At 40.9% G+C, this 20,860-nt stretch overlaps 2 protein-coding genes across 3 annotated transcripts; both read left to right on the top strand.

Moving 5' to 3' along the window:
* The first annotated feature begins 324 nt into the window (after positions 1–324).
* Positions 325–3,646, top strand: LOC126783242 (probable transcription factor KAN4). Its single transcript, XM_050508672.1, has 6 exons — positions 325–1,281; positions 1,391–1,467; positions 1,771–1,810; positions 2,194–2,338; positions 3,142–3,241; positions 3,364–3,646. Exons 1-6 carry the CDS (start codon positions 789–791, stop codon positions 3,511–3,513), a joined length of 1,005 nt encoding a protein of 334 aa, XP_050364629.1. The 5' UTR covers positions 325–788; the 3' UTR covers positions 3,514–3,646.
* A 1,378-nt stretch (positions 3,647–5,024) lies between these two features.
* Positions 5,025–20,548, top strand: LOC126784987 (demethylepipodophyllotoxin synthase-like). 2 transcript variants are annotated; one of them, XM_050510554.1, is made up of 4 exons: positions 5,025–6,143; positions 7,340–7,467; positions 18,419–19,301; positions 19,713–20,548. In XM_050510554.1, exons 1-4 carry the CDS (start codon positions 5,169–5,171, stop codon positions 20,319–20,321), a joined length of 2,595 nt encoding a protein of 864 aa, XP_050366511.1. In that variant the 5' UTR covers positions 5,025–5,168; the 3' UTR covers positions 20,322–20,548. The 2 variants fall into 2 exon arrangements, with proteins under 2 accessions (XP_050366511.1, XP_050366510.1); XM_050510553.1 differs by having other exon boundaries at positions 5,026–6,143; positions 18,416–19,301; positions 19,713–20,547.
* Positions 20,549–20,860: the final 312 nt, after the last annotated feature.

Below are 20,860 nucleotides of genomic sequence, written 5' to 3'. Positions count from 1 at the left end.
CCAAAAAGAAGCAACTGAACTACCGAAGAACAGAGCAGAAGAATAAGCAATCAATAAAGAAGAAGAAGAAGAAGAGGAGGAGCGAACTGAACAACCCAACTTGGAGGGTGTCCATCTGCGTGTCCATTACGTATCCGACGTGTCCAAAAGTAATTCGATCCATGGGTAGGGATTTTAAATCATATGGGTCACAATCGATCCGTGAAATATAAATGAGATGGATGCGATTGGAATATTAAACAGTGGCCCTTTTGTTTTCTCGAATTCCAACCATTCCTCCCTGCAGAAACCTCCATTATATCCTATTGCCACTTCGTTTTCACTCTCTCTTAGCTAATCGATCTCTCTACCATAAAACCCAAAACAGGGCCCTCTCTCTCTCTCTCTCTCTCTCTGTGAGTCTCTGTCTGTGTCATATGTGTATGGACTCTCAAGTCTCTACTACTACTGAACCTTCCACTGCAGCTATAGCACCCCTGTTAGATACATAGTTCCTCCCTTTCATTAACTTTTCCTTCAATCCTTGTTCCCAAAAAGACTGAGTTCCTTTCTCATTTCTAGCATTCTCTCTCTGATCGAGTACTACCTGCGCTCACCCCCAGCCAGTTTTCTATGTTTTAAGATTTTAGATTGATCTTCTTATATATCTATCTAGTACTACTTTTATAAAGCCTATCTCCGGCCTCTTCATCCATCACTTTCTAAAACCCCAGTGCAGTGCAAATCATAAGGCACTCATTACCACCTTATAATCACCACAGTTACCGTTTATTCAGTTCTTCATCCTCATGATGTACCTGAGCTCGAACTCAAACCATATAATGAGAACTACTTCTTCACCTTTGCCTGATCTCTCTTTACAGATCAGCCCACCGTCAGATCACTACGAGACGGCTTTAGCAAGAAAAGCACTTAACGGTGATAGGAGCTCAACCACCGACTCCGCTAGCAGTGGGAGTGATTTGAGTCATGAAAATGCTCTCTACCACTTAGATCACAGGACTAGTTATAATCCCGCTTCCGCTGAGCCCGAGCCAAATTTGAGTTTAGGTCTTGAAATGAAGGATATCATTAGTAATAGTACTAGTTCAACACCTCTACTGCCAAGAAACTTCAACCATCATCACCATCACCATCCTCAAATCTACGGCCGACAGTTCAAAAGAAGCGCCAGAACAGTCGGGAATGTGAAAAGAAGCGTCAGAGCTCCGAGGATGCGGTGGACTACCACCCTTCATGCCCATTTCGTTCATGCAGTTCAGCTTCTCGGCGGTCATGAAAGTAAGATACACTTATATATATATATTCATATTTGTTTAATATAGATTAAATAAGTTGCATTTCTAATTAGTTAGTTACCATTTCTCTTGGAAATGAAATCCATCTGCAGGAGCAACGCCAAAGTCGGTGCTGGAGTTGATGAATGTGAAGGATCTAACTCTTGCTCACGTGAAGAGTCATTTGCAGGTGGGCTAGCTTAAACTGTGCTCAATCTTGTTTGCTTTGAATAAAAACATAGTCATAGCTGATAGCATTTGGTTTTCTTAATTTATAAATTTGAGGATGCTTCAACTAATTACTCTGCATATTCTGCATTTAACATATAAATGACATTGGAATGATTCATTTCTAGTGGGGGGGGGGGGGGGGGGTAAACAACACGGGATGTAAGGACAAAATGGCATCTAGAGGGAGTAATCTTAGCAATGTGGACCTTTTCTCATGTTTTTTCTTTTTTGTTTAATTTGTGTAATTTTTGATATCATGCAGATGTATAGAACAGTGAAGAGCACAGACCACAAAGGAATAGGTAAATAATGGCCGGAATTTGTATTATATATATATATATATATATATATATATATATATATCCCTGTCTAACTCTGATATTCATATATATTAGCATGATCGATCTCTTTCTCGGAAGACCGGCCCCATATATTTCTATTTTCCATTGTTCTCTTTGTTTCGGAGCCCGGCGATCTTAGTGGGACAGTGTACTCTAGCTACCCTCTATTATCATTATTTTGACCCAACTAGACTAAAACAAAATGCCTGGAATTGAAACTGAGTACTCACTACTCAGTACGATCCATGTCAAGTGAATTATTTTAGGTTGGTGTCTGGAAAAGCAAGACCACGATCATTAATAGCTACAGCTGATCGATCTATCTACAATTACTCTGGTTGCAGGTCATGAAGGGCAGCAGATATATAATATTGGTTTGGACCAAAATCCAGGAAATAATAATGTTCAAGTAAATGGATCAGTACTACTCTGTGATTCTGAGAAAGCTATGGATTCACGTCCAGCTCTGCTTCTGCAAAATCCCAGCAGGTAGCTAATTCGATTCATATTTATGATATAAACGTGACTCATATCACCAGATCACCTGATCTTCTTTGGCTCTGCAAAATGGATAGATATTCAATATATACAGACATACATGCACGAATATTGGCATGTTTATGCCTTTGGGAGATTAATTATAGACCCTTTCCTTTTTGTTTTCTATATATAGGTTTGGTCCAAGTCCAACATGGTGTCTGTCGTAGTTTCAGGTGTTGATCATTTATTGCTGGAGGCATCTCAATGCTCATTGATTTTAATGAAGTTACTTAGTTAAATAATTTGCTAGGGTTTGTCATTTCATACTAGCATGAAACGCTATAACGTGATTTACGTCAACGGTCTTCTAGCTAAGCTAGCTCCATAGTAGTCCCAATGTGCCCTAACAGGATTTTAACTACAAATTAAATGGCTACAGTTAATTGGTAGCTAGCTAGAGATCGAATAGATCATAAGGAATCTCTCGATCATAATGAAGAAAAGAAATCAACTACAAGTCTACAGCAACTTTGATATTTCATGAGAAGAGATTGCTTGGCATCTTGTGTCTAATAATGTCTTGGCCTCAAATTGATGCATTTGTTGACTCCATGGCAGGGAGCAATAATGTTCACTTACTATCTCTTTGACTGCAATTTATATAAAAGTAAAGGACATCTAATATATATATATATATATATATATATATATATAGACCAGAGTATATGTAATTGGTTTTATATTAGAAATTTTGATTATTTTGATATATAATTCAAGTTTTTGATCACTAGCTTGAAACTACTTGTGAGCAGAGAATCATGGAATTCTACAAGCGAGACAAATGGCAGCTGCAAACCAAGTCATGGAGATTTTTTGACGTATTCTCATTCCTCATCCTCAAATGGTACCAAGGTAGTATACATAGTCGCACATCATAATAATTTACCAAAATCCCTTTAAATTGCATACCTACAAATTATTAAGATGCATTAACGTATCATGGTGAATGATATAAGTTTATCTGAAACGATTAGGTGGGGGAAGAGGATTCGGGATCAGGCCGCCGGTTGGATTGTAGCTCGTTGTCATCTTCGGATCATATGTATCTTAACCTAGAGTTCACGCTTGGAAGGCCAAGTGGCGAATGGTCAATGCTCAACACCCTCAATCTTCAAATGACTTGATTAATTAACCTTCCCTATCTAGTAGCTAGCTTGCTTTAGCTAATCCTCGATAAGTTACGTTCTAGATCAAGTGTCCATTAATTAAACTTGACTAGCTAGAAGTAATATATGTTCCTCTTTTGATCGATCGCTAGCTGCGCCTGTACGTTGTTGTATTCATCTTCGTTCGAGTTTCATATCCCATTTAACCACGAAAGAGGAGAACTTGACAGGAGAGTTTAGATGTAACCAAATATGTCTCAGAATATGGAGATGATGGATCTCCCGAGTAAACACCATATCAGTGAACAATTATTGGATTTAGAAAATTTAACATATTGAAATTTCATGTACTTTAATTATGTCATCATTAACTCTATGCGAGATCAAAAAATTATTAGAAGGGACTCTCACGTGGGAATCTCATTAGAAGGCACAGCATCGGATCAGCTTGTCGAGTACTTAACTGAGACTACGTCCTGGTTGGACCATTCCTAATGAAAATCCATTAGAAGTTCTCTTCATCCCTTTGTCGGGTCGTGCCGCTAAGCTCTGTAGTCATCCCTTTGATTTCCGGTGAAGTTTATATATTTCTAAATTAATAAAGTAAAATGGACATGCGCTGTGATGTTTAAGGTATTTGCTATTCTATGGAAATTGAGTATCAATCAAGAGATCGCTGTGTTAAAGAATCTTAGAACTTTATAAGAGTAAATAGATGTCGATCGAATCACTGTCCTTGTACGTTCTGTACATGACTACAGTGCAAATTAGTTTATGTCAACTAGCAAAGAAAAATCAATTGTGGTGGCTGCGCTGAATCAAGACGATGCATGCACACAAGTCTTCAACAAACGTGTCTCTTGGTGCCGGATGCCATCATTTTCTGAATTTAACTTCAAAACCCATTATAACCCTGTCGATCTCAAGAAATCTACATTTGCACTAATTAATCTCTTGGGTGGAAAGAAGAAAACGATAGCCTTGATTAGGTTAAGAGGTTAGTACAAAATTAGATTGACTATCTAAAAAGGAACTTATCTAATGATGATTGGAAGAATTTTTCCACAGGATATGTTTAGAAAATATCGCTCAACTTATCCGTTTCTGTTTAATCAACACAAGACGATTAAACAACATTATACTTTTAGACTTGTCGCCACTAGAATCAAACTGACATAATATATTTATATATATATATACAAGGAATGAAAAATTTAAATTTTTGCCCTGACCAAAATTTTATTACGAAATATAGTAGATAATTGATAAAAAAAACATCTTTAAAAAATTCATTCAAAATTTCCATCCATTTTCTTAATTATTTTTTAAGATCGATATTTTTCCAAAATTTATGTCGAAATGTCTAATTTTTAGACCCTCGATATTTCCGTAATCGCCGAAATTTTAGTCTATATATATATATTAACTTAAATTAATCAAAACAAAGAACAATAGATTTGGACACATGGGTCTGGATATGAAAGTCTCGTTTTATTGTGAATATTAATCTAATTAGTGTAGTGATCAAGATTTATTGTCCATGAAGAATATATCTATGCTAACGCTTATATATAGTTTGTAATAGCAATTAGATATATAGGTCACTCGCCCTTTAATCCTTCACTATAGCTTGATACTTGATCGAACATGTACGTACGTTCCTGGTAGTCACGATGGAAAATTTCGCTCTTCCATACCTAACTTCCAGCGCCACAACTGGACTCTTATTTGCTGTACTTGTGTTTTCCTACTTTATCATAAGTAGAAGGTCCAGAGCAATCAGGAGTTCCAAGTTACCGCCGCAAGTCTCAGGTGGATGGCCGCTGCTAGGCCATCTCCACCTCCTTGATGGATCGAAGCAGCTTCCCCATATAACCTTGGGAGCCCTGACTCACGAGTATGGACCAATCTTCACCATCGATATTGGCATCCACTCAGCTATTGTGTTAAATACTTGGGAGGCGGCCAAGGAATGTTTCACCACCAACGACTTGGTTGTTTCCTCCCGCCCCGCTACGTTATCTGCCAAGCACTTGGGGTACAATTATGCCATGTTCGGTTTTGGTCCCTACGGTCAGTACTGCCGTGAAATACGTAAGTTGGTATCCTTAGAGCTACTCTCAAACACCAGGCTTGACCTACTCAAACATGTTCGAGTATCCGAAGTAGAAATGAGTTTGAAACAGCTATACAAGCACTGGAGCAAAAGAAAAGATATAACCACGGGCCATGTTTCGGTGGAGATGAAGCAGTGGTTTGGGGATTTTTCTCTAAACGTGGTTTTGAGGATGATTGCTGGTAAGCGATACTTCAATGTCGCCGATGGTGATTTGAGCGACGAAAAAGAGGCACGACGGTGCCAAAAGGCCATGAGGGATTTCTTTCACTTGGTGGGACTTTTTGTTTTGGGGGATGCTGTTCCATGGCTTAAGTGGTGGGATTTAGGGGGCCAGCAGAAGGCTATGAAACACACTGCAAAGGAACTCGACCTTATAGTTATGGTATGGCTGGAGGAGCACAAGCATAGAAGAACAACCTCGGAGAAAGCCAGAACTGACCAAGATTTCATGGATGTTATGCTTTCAGTCCTAGATGGATCAGATGTTGCAGGTTTTGATGCTGATACCGTCGTTAAATCAACATGTTTGGTATGAAGCATAACCCATGCATTATATATATATATATAAGATTTTTCTCAGCTAATCCATTTTTCACCACTTTTTGATCAAATTTTCTCATCTCCACCTTCTAGTATCTAGATAATATTGTGTAGATCATCTTTGCAAAATTTCAGCCAATTTGGTGATCGTTAAGACCCTTAAAATTGAAAAACAAATGGACGGACCAAATTCTGTCGAACATGAACCGCTCATATGTTTAACAGAAAAATTACTAAATTGGCTAAATTTTTGCAGAGATGATCTACATAATATCATCTAGATACTAGACGGTGGAGATGAGAAAATTCGATTGAAAAGTAGTGAGAAAATGGAATTCTGCACCAAAACATTGATGCGAACCTTCGCAGCCAAGAAAGGCTATATATAGATATAGGATCGAGAGAGGACGTCCGCAAGTATTTCGACTGTGGTGCCGGCCGTGCTCCTCACTCCCAGTGCTCTTGTCTGTGCTGGCCAAAGCTACAGCGCCGGCCCACAACGGCCGTAATCGGCAACTTTCTGTAAATTTCAAGTTTTCTGAAAATTTGCCAATTTCGGCCGCCGTGTGCCGGCGATGGAACTCCGGCCTGCACATACATGAGCGCTGGGAGAGGGAGCAGGGTGACACCATTCGCGTCGTCAGTTGCCAGAACAAGTGAATCAGTACCGTGTGGACCGTCAGCTCCTGATCCAGCCTATATATATAGACGATTGAGTGCGGACGTCCGCACTGCACCAAAAGTGCGGACGTCGGAAATTTCGGCGACTGGTGACGCGGAACGACAACATTGATGGTGCCGGCCATACTCGCCCCTCCTGGCGCTCATGTCTGTGTCGGCGGAGCTCTATCGCCGGCCAGAATCTGTAAATTTCCCAAAAACTTGAAATTTATAGAAATTTACAGATTCAGACCGCCGTGGGCCTGCGATGAAGTTCCAGCCGACATAGACAAGAACACCGGGAGGGGGGAGCACTGTCGGCACGATCCGTACTATTGTTACGCGTCACCGGTCACCGGAATGGGCAAATCCACACCATGCGGACGTCCACTATATATATATATATATTAATCTGGAATCCTTTTATTACGAGTATACGCGTAGATTATGACTAGAAGTACATCTCTACTTATGATATACTGCAAGTACATCATTACTAAATTAGAAATAATGATTAATTTGCAGAGTTTGATAAGTGGAGGCACCGACACAACAACGGTGACATTAACGTGGGCACTCTCACTACTGTTACACAACCCCCAAGTACTGAAGAAGATCCATGAAGAATTAGACAATCATGTTGGCAAAGAAAGGTTAGTGAACGAGTCAGATATTAACAACCTAGAGTATCTACGAGCCACTGTTAAAGAAACGCTGCGTTTATGCCCAGCTGGACCACTGTCTGGTTTAAGGGAATTCGACGAGGACTGCAATGTTGGAGGGTACCATGTCCCAAGAGGAACTTGGTTGATGGTCAACCTTTCAAAGGTCCATACTGACCCGCGGGTTTGGGCCGACCCGATGGAATTCAAGCCGGAGAGATTTCTCACCACCCATAAGGGTACTGATGTGAAGGGTCAACATTTTGAGCTGTTGCCATTTGGGAGTGGCAGAAGAGCTTGCCCTGGAATTACTTTAGGCCTTCAAATGACCCTTTTGTCTTTGGCCGGTTTTCTTCATGGTTTTGAGGTCTCAAATCCCGGGAACGAACCAGTTGATATGACCGGAAGCATCGGACTTACAAACATGAAATCCACCCCACTTCAAGTTCTTGTCAAACCGCGTTTGTCTTCACATCTGTATCAATAAGAATCGAATCATAAGCCTCTATAGTGGCTCTTAGCTATAGTACGTATCTAAGTAACCTCTTTTGTATATTTGAAGTATACATAATGGGCACTGCGCGCATGAGGCTCTAGTCTTTGATGTGAGTTTTATTACGTACATAACTACAGGGACGGGGAACTATCCGTAGTCAATTTAATAGTTAGAGATCAATATATATCTTGCATCAACTATCTCTTCGCTCAAATATTCAAGTCCCAGTCCACTATCGTAGGTTCAAGAAGATTAATTAGCACTAATTAACAACAATTACCTTGTAAATGATTCGAGGTGCTGCAAACTTTTACAATATGTTCAACTAATCGTAGGACGCTTTTACCTTCCATCCGTACCATGTCCAGATGTCATAGCTTCACGAACTTACCCTGCCAATAATATACAGGCTAATTTGTCAACTTTTTAGAAACGTACGTAATATGCTAATATCTCTTTCAGGCCAGCTAAAGATTTGGAAATCTTCGATTGACATCCAAGTATATATCATGGTTACAACTATATGCATCTTAGCCAGAGAAATTTCATTTTAACAATCGATGGATCTCCTCGATTTTGTGAGCCTTAGAGAATCATTTTTATTATGCAAGATTTCTTATGTCGTTTAGGTTGACTTAGAGCCTCACATATATTGCATGCAATCAAGTTTAAAAACACTTAAAATAGAAATCAAACAAAATCACATCAAAACATCAAAATTTTTGTCAAAGACATGTTAATAGGGTGGCGTCAATCACCATGTGATGCATGTAAATTTTCAGAATTTTAAGTCAATAATATTTGGTCCGGAGTGCCTTAAAGGCCAGGTTCCTTACTCCGGCGTAGTTTCCACAAACGCCGCTATGGAGAGACGCCATTACCTGGTGTCCCTATTTCAGAGTGTGGCACTTGAGTTGAGAGAATGATTGTCCTCTCTAAAAGAGGTGGTCGTCCTAGACCATATAAAGGGAGGCCTTGTGCCGTAGGCGTTAGCCCTCGGGCAAACTCCCCTTTGTTAAATATGCAATGAATGGGTCCATCCATGTAGGTGGTGAAAGTTGTTCAACTACAAATATCTCAGAGTAAAACTTAGAGATGCTGGGATTGTCCAAGGTTTCCACAAGGACGTCCAGAGGAATGAAACTGGGGTCTGATGTGGCTAATCGTGCCAATGCATCCGCCCTGGATTTTTGGCCCGAGGGATTTGATGGAGCTCAAAGGAGTCGAACTTCTGGAGTAATGACCCGGCCAAAGTTTGATAGGAGACTAGATGGGGTGGTTGGACTGATAGTCCCCCTTGACATGATTAACCACTAATTGGGAATCGCTGAAAACGCGGACAATCGTCACCTTGAACTCGCGACATAGCTGAATCCTGACGATCAAGCCCTCATATTCCACGGTATTGTTTGATGCTTGTAAGTCAAACCTTAGGGCATATGGATACTCATTTCCCTATGGATCCGTGATGATGATACCAGCGCCATTAGATGTTTTGTTGGCAGAACCATCGACGTACAAATCTCAAGTGGACGCCTGGTTAGTGGCTACGGGGGTGGTTTCTACCAGGCCTCCCTCCTGAGGGATAAATTTAGTTATGAAAACTATCGTTGCTTGTCCTTTTAGTGCCGTTATAGCCTTGAAGTGAATATCAAATTCTCCAAGTTCGATGACCCATTTTACCAACCGGCCCGAGGTTTAGGGTCTCTAGAGGACCTGTCGGAGCGGCTGACTTGTTAGGACATGGATAGTATGAGTCTGGAAGTATTGGCGAAGTCTCCGGGCCGCAATGATCAAGGCCATGACAAGTTTCTCGATCTCTGGGTATATGGTATCAGTGTCATTCAAACATTTGTCGTTATAGTACACCGGGAGCTCCTTGCTATCCTTTAGAAGGACCAGGGCGGAGCTCATTGCTGTCTGTGAGACGGACATATTCCGGGCCCCAAGTGGTCTTTTCCCAGTGTTGAATCCGGAGAATCCGGAAGAAGGGAGCACACTTGTCTGTGAGGTGAGAGATGAATCGAGCTAGGGCTACCACTCGGCCCGTGAGGCATTGTACCTTGTTTGGGGTCATTGGCGATGTCACGTTCAATATAGCCTGGACCTTTTTGAGGTTGGCTTCAATGCCTCGTTCACTGACCATGAACCCAAAATTTTTTCCTCTAGCCACAACTTTCACACATTTAGCGGGGTTCAGCCGCATCCCATGCTGGAGAAATATGGAGAAAATCTTATCCAAGTTGGCGATATGTCCGGTGGTGGTTTTGCTTGTTATCACCATATCGTCCATATAGATCTCCACAATTCAGCCAATTTCCTGCTATAACATTCGAGTTACACCCCTTTGATATGTTGTCCCGGCATTTTTTAGTCCGAAGGGCATGACCTGGTAGCAATATGAACCCTTATCTATGACAAAGGTCGTGTGCTCTTGGTTGCCCGAGTGCATCTTAATTTAATTATAGCCGGAGTAGGCGTCCAGAAAGCTCAAAAGACCGTACCTAGTAGTGGCATTGACCAACTAATCTATCAAGGGGAGGAGAAAGCTATTAATGGGGCAAGCTTTATTCAAATTTTTGTAGTCCACACACATTCGCCACGACCCGTTTGGCCTTTTGACCATCACCACATTGGAGACCCAGGTGGGATAGTGAACTTCTCGGATAAACTTAATGTCCCAGAGTCGTTGAACTTCTGCCTGAATGGCTTGATATTTCTCATGAGTGAAAGCCCGACGCTTCTGGCGAACTGGTTAGGAGCCTAGTAGAATATTAAGCTTGTGGGAGATGAAGTCAGTTGAAATGCTAGCCATATTTGCATATGACCAGGCGAAAACGTGCTGGTGGTTCCGGATGTATGCTAAGAGCTGGTCCCGGAGACCGGGTTCTAATCTGGACCTTTCTGTCGGGGTGTGCCTAAGAGAGACCTATCCACTCCTTTTCTTCCCGAAGCCGGCCGAGCTCTTGGTGGGTGCATGCTGAGCTTCTTGGCCCTTGTATTGGAACATTCCCCCACTCTAGGGTCATCTCGGGGATCATTTATAACATTAGCCGGAACCACCGGCATCATTTTCATGGCAACCTTGTCCGGCGATGATGACATCTAGGTTATTTTTGGGCGTGTCCATTTTATCCTCGATGATTATTAAGATCCCACCCGTGGTGGGAAATTTTAGTAGAAGCATGTGTCCGGCAGTAACGTATTTGAGCCCCCATAAAACATCCATTCCCAAGATTATGTTATTGGAGGAAAGGCAGTCGACGATGAAGAACCGGGTGGTAATTATTGTCTGTTTAGACCCGTGGCCCAGTGTGACTATCAGGCGATCTGACCCGAGTGGTTGGACAATCACGCCGAAGAAACTAAACAACGACTTGTGGTTGTTGTAGAGTTTAGCCCGATCTCTGTTAAGTTTGCGGTAGCAATTAGCGAACATGACACTGATAGTTGCTCCAGTTTCAGACATCGGTCAACAAAAGATCGTTCTAGGCGGCTTAGACCGCGATGTCCCGGATGGAAAACTGGATCGTATCCCAAGTAGCAGGGGCAGTCTTGACCATTTGGTAGAGCTCGAATAGCTTAATGGTTTACTGGAGCTTGGCTGGCTGATGAGGTAGCGGACGGAGAGCTCCTCCCCTTTAATGTCATAATTTCCTCGTATATCTGGATCGCATTTGACCAATTCCCAGGGTCTTGTACTGCTCTAACCTCCCGGTCTGGACAAATTCCTAAATGGCGCTTTTAAGAGCGTAACACATGTCTGTATCATGTCCCATGTCCGCATGATATAGACAATATTTCCCGGTGGCAGGAGATCTTTTTGGCACTCATATATCTCTGCATAAGAAATGGTGAGAATTGTGAAAACTTCATTCTGAGACTGGTTCGTGGTCTCTGCCTCGGTGGAAACTTACAGTCCCGGGACGTGTATGGGTTAGCGCGGCCCCAATTGTCCCGCTGGTCCCGATTATCATGCCCTTATCGCGGTGCTTGTCTCATTCCCGGGTGGCTTGTCGGCGTGTGTAATATCTTGATTTTGTAAGTAGGTCAAATTCTATTTTTCTTTTGAAAAAATAGAAAGTAGAGATCGCCACGAGTTCGCCGTATTTTTCGGAGTTTATTCAGAAGCTATTTTTTAAGATTTTCCGAAGTTTATTCAGAAGATAAGAACGTGGTGATATGTCGAACTCAGATTGGACCACGTGGTGACAAATGGCGGAGTGGAAAGGGAGTAGCTAATGCTGATGCCAGTATTATCAGACACTAGTCATTAACCAAGTGTCATGTGATGATGGTTTTTTGTGTGGTCATTTGTGTGTTGACACGTGTCATGAAACCACCAATGGCTGACTGACATGTGGAAAATAGTTTCCCAATAAATAGAACCAACCCCTCTTAAGGCTGCATTTCTCTCTCTCTCTTTTTCTCTCCAATCACTTTATCTCTCTAGTTTTTATAATTATTTTATTAGTTTTGCGACGAAACTTTCGTGAATCATAACATTGAATTCGTAACTCCGATTCACAATCCGCGTGTGGCTACAGATTCGTACTGGCATTCTTTTCCTATCCTAGAGGTTTGAACTAGATCCAACGGTGGTTTATAGAAGGTTCATTTAGGTGTCTCGATTTACGATCAGGATGACGATTCTTACTTTCGAGATGAGTGGTTTCTATAATGTGTTTCAAATATTCTTAGATGCTTTTAAAATGATCAAAAACATGATTTTGATCTATTTGCGAAATATCTATCTATTTCAAAGTGAAACATGTCGATTTGTGAACTGTGTTGGATTGTATGTATTTTTGGTGTTGGAGTTATTGTTTAACTAGTCATGGAACATTTGAACTTCTTGATTGGGTTATGCAGAAGTAAGGATGTGACACACTGAGATATATGGCAAGATGTCATTAGGTGATTCGTGGGGATCACTAAATTGAAAGGTAACTAATAAGAAGAGATTGTGCGATGTGGCGCATTGTTGTGAACTATGCGTATACAATATACTATTTTATACCGTGAGTAAAATGACATGACTTTTTTGGAATAGTACTTTACTCACTTACTGAGGGAGTGATTTTGCTCACCCACCCATTTATACAATTTTTTGCAGAGAAGTTTAGAATTTGTGGAGTCGGGAAGCGATTGGACGAGCTTAGAGTGAAGTGCCTAGAAATAATTTATTATTATTTTTATTACATTTCTTACTGTAACATCAAGTCGCGCTCCTCGGGACCAGCACGCGGTAGTGGTAAAACCTGCCGACCGTTGGACTGGGGCGTGACAACAAGAGTCTCTAGAGTTATTCATGTCCTGGGTGAATTATTGCACATGCCCCTAAATTGAGTGGACTGGGTAACTAGCATGTGAAGAAGACCCGGAGGCATTGGGATTCTCATAGGTGTGGTACTCGGCTTGAGCCTATATGGTGGCCGTTTCCATTAATGCCTCATAAGAGAGTGGAGGGTTCTCATTAATATTCAAGAGGAACATCCCCATGTGGACAATTTGACGGAAAGCTTCCTCCACAATGGCTTAATCCAGGTCGTGGCACCGCGCTGTGGCGGTTTGGCATCTCGACACAAAATCTCATAAGCTCTCATCTTTCCGTTGTTGGATCTTGAACAGGGAGTTGGAGGAATGGTAAATGCTGGTTTGGAGAATGAACTGGTTGAAAAACTTCTCCACGAGTTGTTCAAGGCTTTCTACCGAGTTTTGAGGGAGATTCATGAACCAGCTCAAGGCCTCATCCGAGAGGGTCTCCTGAAAGGTGTGGCAAATCATGGCATCAATGTATCGGGTATATGTCAAGGCTGACTGAAAGTTCTCCAGGTAAGTCCATGGGTCTGAGCGCTCGTTACACTTGGTTATCTTAAAGGGCTTGTCCCCAGCCGGCTAGCATTCAGCATGTACCTGCGGAGTGAAAGGCCCCTCGCGATCGCCATATCCTCCATATAGTGGTCGCGGCATGCTCCGGGTTTTAATCTCGTCTATTGTGGCGGCCAAGGTGTTCAACATGTCACTCACATGCAAAAGGAGCCGAGTTTGGAGTTCTGGTGTGGGCGGGAATGCAGTTCAGACGGTTTGATCAAAGCTCTGTCTGCTCTCATGGTTTCCCAAGCCGAATCTTCCTATGAGTTGCGGCGCGGGGCGACCCCGGGGATAGATGCTGAGAATAGCGACTCGGAGACAAATATGATTGGTTGGGCCGGTTCCAATCGTAGGGGTTCCCCAGGTGTGGCCAGCGTGGCCGACACCTGGACTTTCAGAGTGGGGAATCACTGATGGGTGGCCTCTAACGCCATTCGCGCCAAAGCGTTCCAGAAGTTCTGCTCTTTTTTCATCCCTTTCAGCCCGGAGGCTTTGGATGTCCCGTAAAACTGCTTCAAGTGCGGTGGCGGTATCGATGAAAGGGACCTAAGATGGTTCCCCTGACACGACCCACCCTAAAATTTACCATAATATTGAGGCAGATCGTGCAGGGACCATGTAAAATAAGATATACCAAACATTTTGGCATAGTCTCCCCTAAAGTAGCCGACCTTACTGCACAAAACAACACTCTCAATATCTCAAATCCAACCTCAACACCTAGAGCCACCATGCTCCCCAAAATTTCTTAACTCCACAACCACATCCAATAAATATAATTCAAAAATACAACACAAAGTACATTACGAAGTATGCAATATTCATTACTTAATATCCTTAGATCCCTAGAGGTCGTACCTCGTCTTAAACCATAACCGTCCAACCCACTTTAAAACAACAAGGGTCATTAATCAACGTAAAACATAATTCCCGAAAATCTCATTCCCGAAGCATCTACTAAAATGATGGAACTGTCTTAACAATTTATAAGAATCTCAATCTCGAATAAATATTCGACAAATAATAGAAAATAAAATAGCCCCGCTAGTCTCAGTAAAATAATAATTATTATTATAGAAATATACTAGTCCTACTAGTCAAAATAATATCTCAATAATAGAAACTGGACTAGCCCCGATAGTCAAAGTGATATCTCAAGTCATAAGTGTGAACTAACTCCCCGCTAGTCAAAATAATACTATCAGGACATACAATGTGGTCTAGCCCCGCTAGTCAAAATAATAGATTTAATTTCAGTTTATCTCCCTAAACTTTACACCCAAAATTAGTTCACCCCTTAAACTTTTATTTTAATTAGTTCACCCATATACATTCAAATAACATCAAAGAATGACAAAATTCAGATTTTCTTGTTTAAATTCCGATCAAAAACTATTAAAAGAATGCTTCAAATTATATGTGCAAGACCAAAACAAAATTCCTAATAATTTTATAACAACACTGAAGCGTTAAAATTAGGTCTCGTAGCATAATTATCGATATAATCCATATAAAAATCTGAATTTTGTTATTCTTTGATGTCATTTGAAAGTATAAGGGGTAATTAAAATAAAAGTTTTAAGGGGTGAACTGATTTTGTGTGTAAAGTTTATGGGGTAAACTGAAATTAATTCAAAATAATACTATCAAGTCATACAATGTGGACTAGCCCCACTCGTCAAAATAATACCATCAGGCCATATAATATGTGCCTCTCGGGCAAAATATATGCATTGTCGGCATACCACATCGCCTCCCAAGCGGAAAGAGCTTGGGTGCATTACTAGCTTGCAGCTAGTCACCGACACCATATGGTGGAATATATATACATGCTAGCATCATCATCTTAATGTATGGCCTAAAAAACATCATCTCATAAAACAATACCGGAACTCTCATCTCCAAATATATAAGTTGCCTATGCCTCGTTGATTCCAATGAATAACCGAGTTGATAGGGTTTTCTGCTTATGCCTCGTTGATTCTAATGGAATAGCCGTGTTGATAGGGCTTTGTCGACGGGAATAAGGTGAATCAAAAATCAATAATATAAAATATGTAAACCTCAACCTAGAAATCTCATAACGTACTCGTACGATCACCATGTTCATAAACAACTAACTAAATGTTCAAACACACTGACCCACACCAACCCTCTAGTACGTTGTTGATACTACTGTAACAACCCAACTTGAGTTTATGCTTTGAAACACTATATAGATAATTAAAGAAACGATATGTAATCTAAATATGGTGGCTGCACCCAAACCATGATCAGGTTGCCTACGTACTCTTTTGAAATAGATCAAGTCACTCGTAGTTCAACTAAATAATAAATAGAAACCATTATAGATAATTTAGGAAATAATAACATCATTAACCTGCAACCATTAAAATAAATATTCATGCATGCAAAACTTTCAAAATAAATGTCCACTCACTCTCCCAAAAACATTCTAACTTTACCCATGACTTCTGCACACTTCTCAAAATAATCTAGGATATTTACGAATTAATATCTCGACTCCTTAATCAATTAATTTGGGAAAATAATCACATAAAACACTTTAAAACTCTTCTAACAATTCCGCGAAAATTCCTACACCATGTGGAATCACTAAACGATTCAAAACACCATCGAAATCACCTCCGGCACGGCGGCAGCCGCCCATATTCCGACCACCACCAATGATCACCAAATTTTACCACCATAATCTAAATGGCATTTCTAATAACTTTCTAGTTCATAACAAAGTCCAAATTCAAGCCTAAACAGTTCAATTTACGAAGAACACGATCGATATTATTCACAAACCCTAGAATTAGAAATCATTGATTCTCCTTGTGTGTTTCAAAATAACTAAAATTGTTTTAAAGGGTTGATACACACCTTACAAGTTTCAAAACCCAAGAAGAATCATCTTGATTGGTTGCCAGAGGAGGGAGTTCTCCTCACTTCTCTGAAACGGGACAACAAGGACGTTTTGGGTTTTCTGGGCTTCAAACACCACGATTTTCCTCAAGTCACTACAGTAGATTGATAGAGGATGGAAAGACAGTTCCAACACACCAAAATAACCCCGAACGAAGGTCAGATGGTGGAGGGAGGAGGATGATGAACAGTATCCCGAGGTAAATTCTATTTATATTTTTTTTTTCAAAAATGCCCAAATGCCCTTTTTGATTCATAACTTTGTTGTACGAACTCCAATTTGAGCGTGTCGCGTATCCTCGAACTTGTATCGACGATCTCCACAACTTTCGTCAAAGAAGTTTTCACTAATACCACACGGATTTAAAAATCAACCTTTGAGCTTACTAACCACTTGATTTACCGTATTCTAAGTCGTAAAAAACAAATTTGAACGACAGTAACACCCGTCACTTGGGTAGAAGTTAGTTAACAAATAATGTTTGGTTCGGGATGTGACATCCCTAGTGCCTGTCGTTTGGTTGAATAGGTCACTGGTTTTGTCGTTATTGTCTTGAGGGGACCGGTCATCTTCGTTCTCATTTATGAGGACTATTACTGAAAGTGGTATTGAAGTTGGTAGTGTCATATTAACGAGGACCCTCCTTCTTACGCCAATTGTTGCGAGTACAAAATCCGGCGGTCTTATTCATGCAGCTTGTTTTCAACCTCTGATCCGATTAACCTGCACAGAACTGGGATTAAGGTTTAGGGTCAGCGGTGCGCCGGTCTATGACTCTCTGAAGCTTAAGTTAGATTCTGGAGTGTGACTTAAGTTCGTAGGTTAAAGACTTAGGAATACGTTACATTTTTTAGGAGGTTTCTAGTTGCTTTTATATGCGCATTGGGAAAAGCGTTACTTCTATTTCCCGATGTGGGAGAGTGCTTGTACAATATGTTTCTACTGTTTGGTGAGCTACTTTGACGTTTCCTGTCGGATCAGTGCCCTTCTGTGCTGGGCTAACTTCGGCCAATCTGACAGCCGAAATAAGTGGAAATCATGCCGGAATTACCTTGTTTAGGGAAGGTGTTAACACAATAGATGATAAAAAGCTGATACTGATACTTCATCCAGTAGGGGGATCTGCTTGCCTTATATCAGAAGTTGGTTCTGCAGGACAGAGCCAATATAAGTATTCCAAATCATGGAGGTTTTCAGGTGTGGAGGTCCGTACCTTAAGTTAAGGTACGGATTTTCATTTTTTATTAATTTTTCGATCGAGTTTTCACATATCCACGGTCCAATCCTTAGATAACAACGTATAGATCACCTCTTTAAAATTTCAGCTAATTTGTTAATCGTTAATTTCAGTCTCCATAGAGTGATGGTGATCGATTTGCAATATCTTTAGGCTAGGATATCCTTCTAGTGTGGTATCAGCTGGTTGGCGATCAAAAAGATTTGGATCAATAAGTCAATGGATGTTCATCAAAAATATCTGCTCATATATCATGCGGCTACTTCGTTGAGTTTCAGTTTTTCGACATTCCAACATATCTCATGGAGTTCCCTCTTCATCATCTCAGTTCTCCATCTACCATACTTAGTTTTTCATTATTTATTTTCTCTCTGTTAATATGGATAACAAAATCTTCCAGCAGAAACGCAGCCAGAAAGAGAAGACCACCGGAAGCAGCTGGGGCATGGCCATTAGTTGGACACCTTCCCCTCTTAGGGGGTTCACTTCTGCCGCATATAAGCTTGGGCAACATGGCTGACAAGTATGGACCGCTCTTCACAATCAAGTTCGGTGTACATAGATCTCTTATTGTGAGCAGTTGGGACATTGCCAAAGAGTGTTTAACTACTAACGATAGAGTTTTTGCTAATCGCCCCAAGCTTTTAATCTCAGAGGTTATGGGCTACAACTACGCCATGTTTGGCTTTAGTCCATACGGTCCTTACTGGCGCCAGATGCGCAAGGTAGCCACCCTGAATCTCCTCTCGAACCATCGTTTGGAGTCTTTCAAGCACGTTCGTGAATCCGAGGTGAAGGCCTATATCGATAACATTTATGACTTGTGGAAGCAAGACGAGAGCTCAGATCATGTGTTGGTGGACATGAAGAGGTGGTTTGGAGACGTATCACTGAGCATCATGTTTAGGATAATTGTAGGGAAACGGTTGCTGCATGATGCAAGCTCGGAGCTTGAGAAGGAAGAGAACGAAAAGTGTCGAAAGGCGATCAGGGAGTTTTTCAGATTGGGCGGTGAGTTTGTGCTGGCAGATGCAGTGCCTTTTCTTAGGTGGTTGGATTTGGGCGGGCATGAGAAGGCAATGAAGAAGACAGCAAATGAACTAGATCATGTTATGGAACGATTGTTGGAAGAGCATAAGCTAAAGCGAAGTAGTACTAATTGTACTTCAAATTCTCATGATGAGCCTGAAGATTTCATGGATATGATGCTTTCTATTCTTGATGATAGTATACTGGAGTTTCGTGGGCACACTACTGCTGGTACCATGAACAAAGCTACTTGCCTGGTATGTTCCCCTGACTAACTTAAGAGCTAGTGAGCTACTCTGTTAGAAAATGGCACTCATTTTCGGGAAATAAAAATGGCACACTAATTTGTTACCCAGTTCACGTTGGATCCAGACACAATTTTCACACTAATCAATATCTATACAGATTGAAGAGCAATAAGTCGTTGATGTGTAAGTCCACGATTCTGAAGATTTTGGATTTATATAAAATTATGCCCCACAAACTTTCTCTTGCTTAAGAAGCTGCAACACCCACAATTGACCTTAATTATTATTCTGAATTAGTTACTAGACATCTTATACATATATATTTACATAGTGATATTGTAATTAAGTAATTTGACATTACAATTTCTCTTAATGTATCACAAAATCGTGATATGGTTAACTCTAATATATAAAATGCAGGCTCTTATATTAGGGGGAACTGACACCACCACAGCAACATTGACATGGGCTCTTTCGTTACTAGTGAACAATCCTGCAACCTTAAAGATGGCTCAAAATGAATTAGACACACAAGTCGGCCGGAATAGACAAGTGAATGAATCAGACATGAAGAACCTCGTGTATCTCCAAGCCATCATCAAAGAAACCATGCGGTTATACCCTGTCGTACCACTCCTCGCACCCCATGAATCTACAGACGATTCCACCATAGGTAACTACCATATACCCACCGGAACACGTTTAATCGTCAATATTTGGAAGCTTCACCGTGATCCAAATGTCTGGCAAGATCCCTGCATTTTCCAACCTGAAAGGTTCCTTACAAGCCATGCGGATGTTGATGTTAGGGGCCAGAATTTTGAGCTCATGCCGTTTGGAAGTGGTAGAAGAATATGTCCAGGAATTTCTTTGGCTCTTGGACTTGTAGAACTCACTCTAGCTCATCTGTTGCATAAGTTTGAAATTACAGCCCCATCAGATGAACCAGTCGATATGAGTGAGACTGTTGGGTTAACAAACATGAAGGCCACGCCATTACAGGTCCTTCTCAAACCACGCATCATATGAATGCATTTCATGATTTTCATCATAGAGTAAAATAACGGAGAATCTTGGTCTCGATCGAACATTACATTATTTACATTGTATGCTGTACGTATACTTACTCTACGCATTTGTACTTTGATCAGTTTAAGACTTTTGTAGTTCAATTCGAGTGCATATTTTTGTGCACGTATATCGATCTATATATGTCTGATAAAGTCACTGTTCAATCCAAAAATCAAGCAAGTTGAGTAGCTGCCCGGACTCCAAGCCACTATGACACTTAATTAAGAGGAAGGAAATTGGCTGATCGGGATCAACCACCAACTTCGACTTTTAGGATCTCAAACCATTCTTTATCGACCAACGATTTAGCTATACCCTTTTGTTTAGTTATATCCTTACCCTCATAAGGTACTAACATATAAGACTTCGGTGCCATAAAGTAAGCTTCCAACACGACTTAAATCACTGATTCCAACTAGAACGTACCCACATTTCAAGGGCTTGAACTTATTGAAATACCTCTTCCCCTATTTCCGTCAATTTCTACCTACTTATTT

Source organism: Argentina anserina, chromosome 2 (assembly GCF_933775445.1).
Source record: "Argentina anserina chromosome 2, drPotAnse1.1, whole genome shotgun sequence".
NCBI classification, from domain to species: Eukaryota; Viridiplantae; Streptophyta; class Magnoliopsida; order Rosales; family Rosaceae; genus Argentina; species Argentina anserina.
This window is presented reverse-complemented; position numbering and strand designations above follow the sequence as displayed.

What these genes read in the sequence shown, in the direction of transcription:
- LOC126783242 (XM_050508672.1), top strand. Translation starts at nt 789, where the DNA reads ATGATGTACCTGAGCTCGAACTCAAACCATATAATGAGAACTACTTCT. An exon ending in ACGTGAAGAGTCATTTGCAG is followed by an intron (nt 1,468 to 1,770) that starts GTGGGCTAGCTT and finishes GATATCATGCAG; the next exon opens with ATGTATAGAACAGTGAAGAG. An exon ending in CACAGACCACAAAGGAATAG is followed by an intron (nt 1,811 to 2,193) that starts GTAAATAATGGC and finishes CTCTGGTTGCAG; the next exon opens with GTCATGAAGGGCAGCAGATA.
- LOC126784987 (XM_050510553.1), top strand. Translation starts at nt 5,169, where the DNA reads ATGGAAAATTTCGCTCTTCCATACCTAACTTCCAGCGCCACAACTGGA. An exon ending in AATCATGTTGGCAAAGAAAG is followed by an intron (nt 7,468 to 18,415) that starts GTTAGTGAACGA and finishes AAAATCTTCCAG; the next exon opens with CAGAAACGCAGCCAGAAAGA. An exon ending in TGAACAAAGCTACTTGCCTG is followed by an intron (nt 19,302 to 19,712) that starts GTATGTTCCCCT and finishes TATAAAATGCAG; the next exon opens with GCTCTTATATTAGGGGGAAC.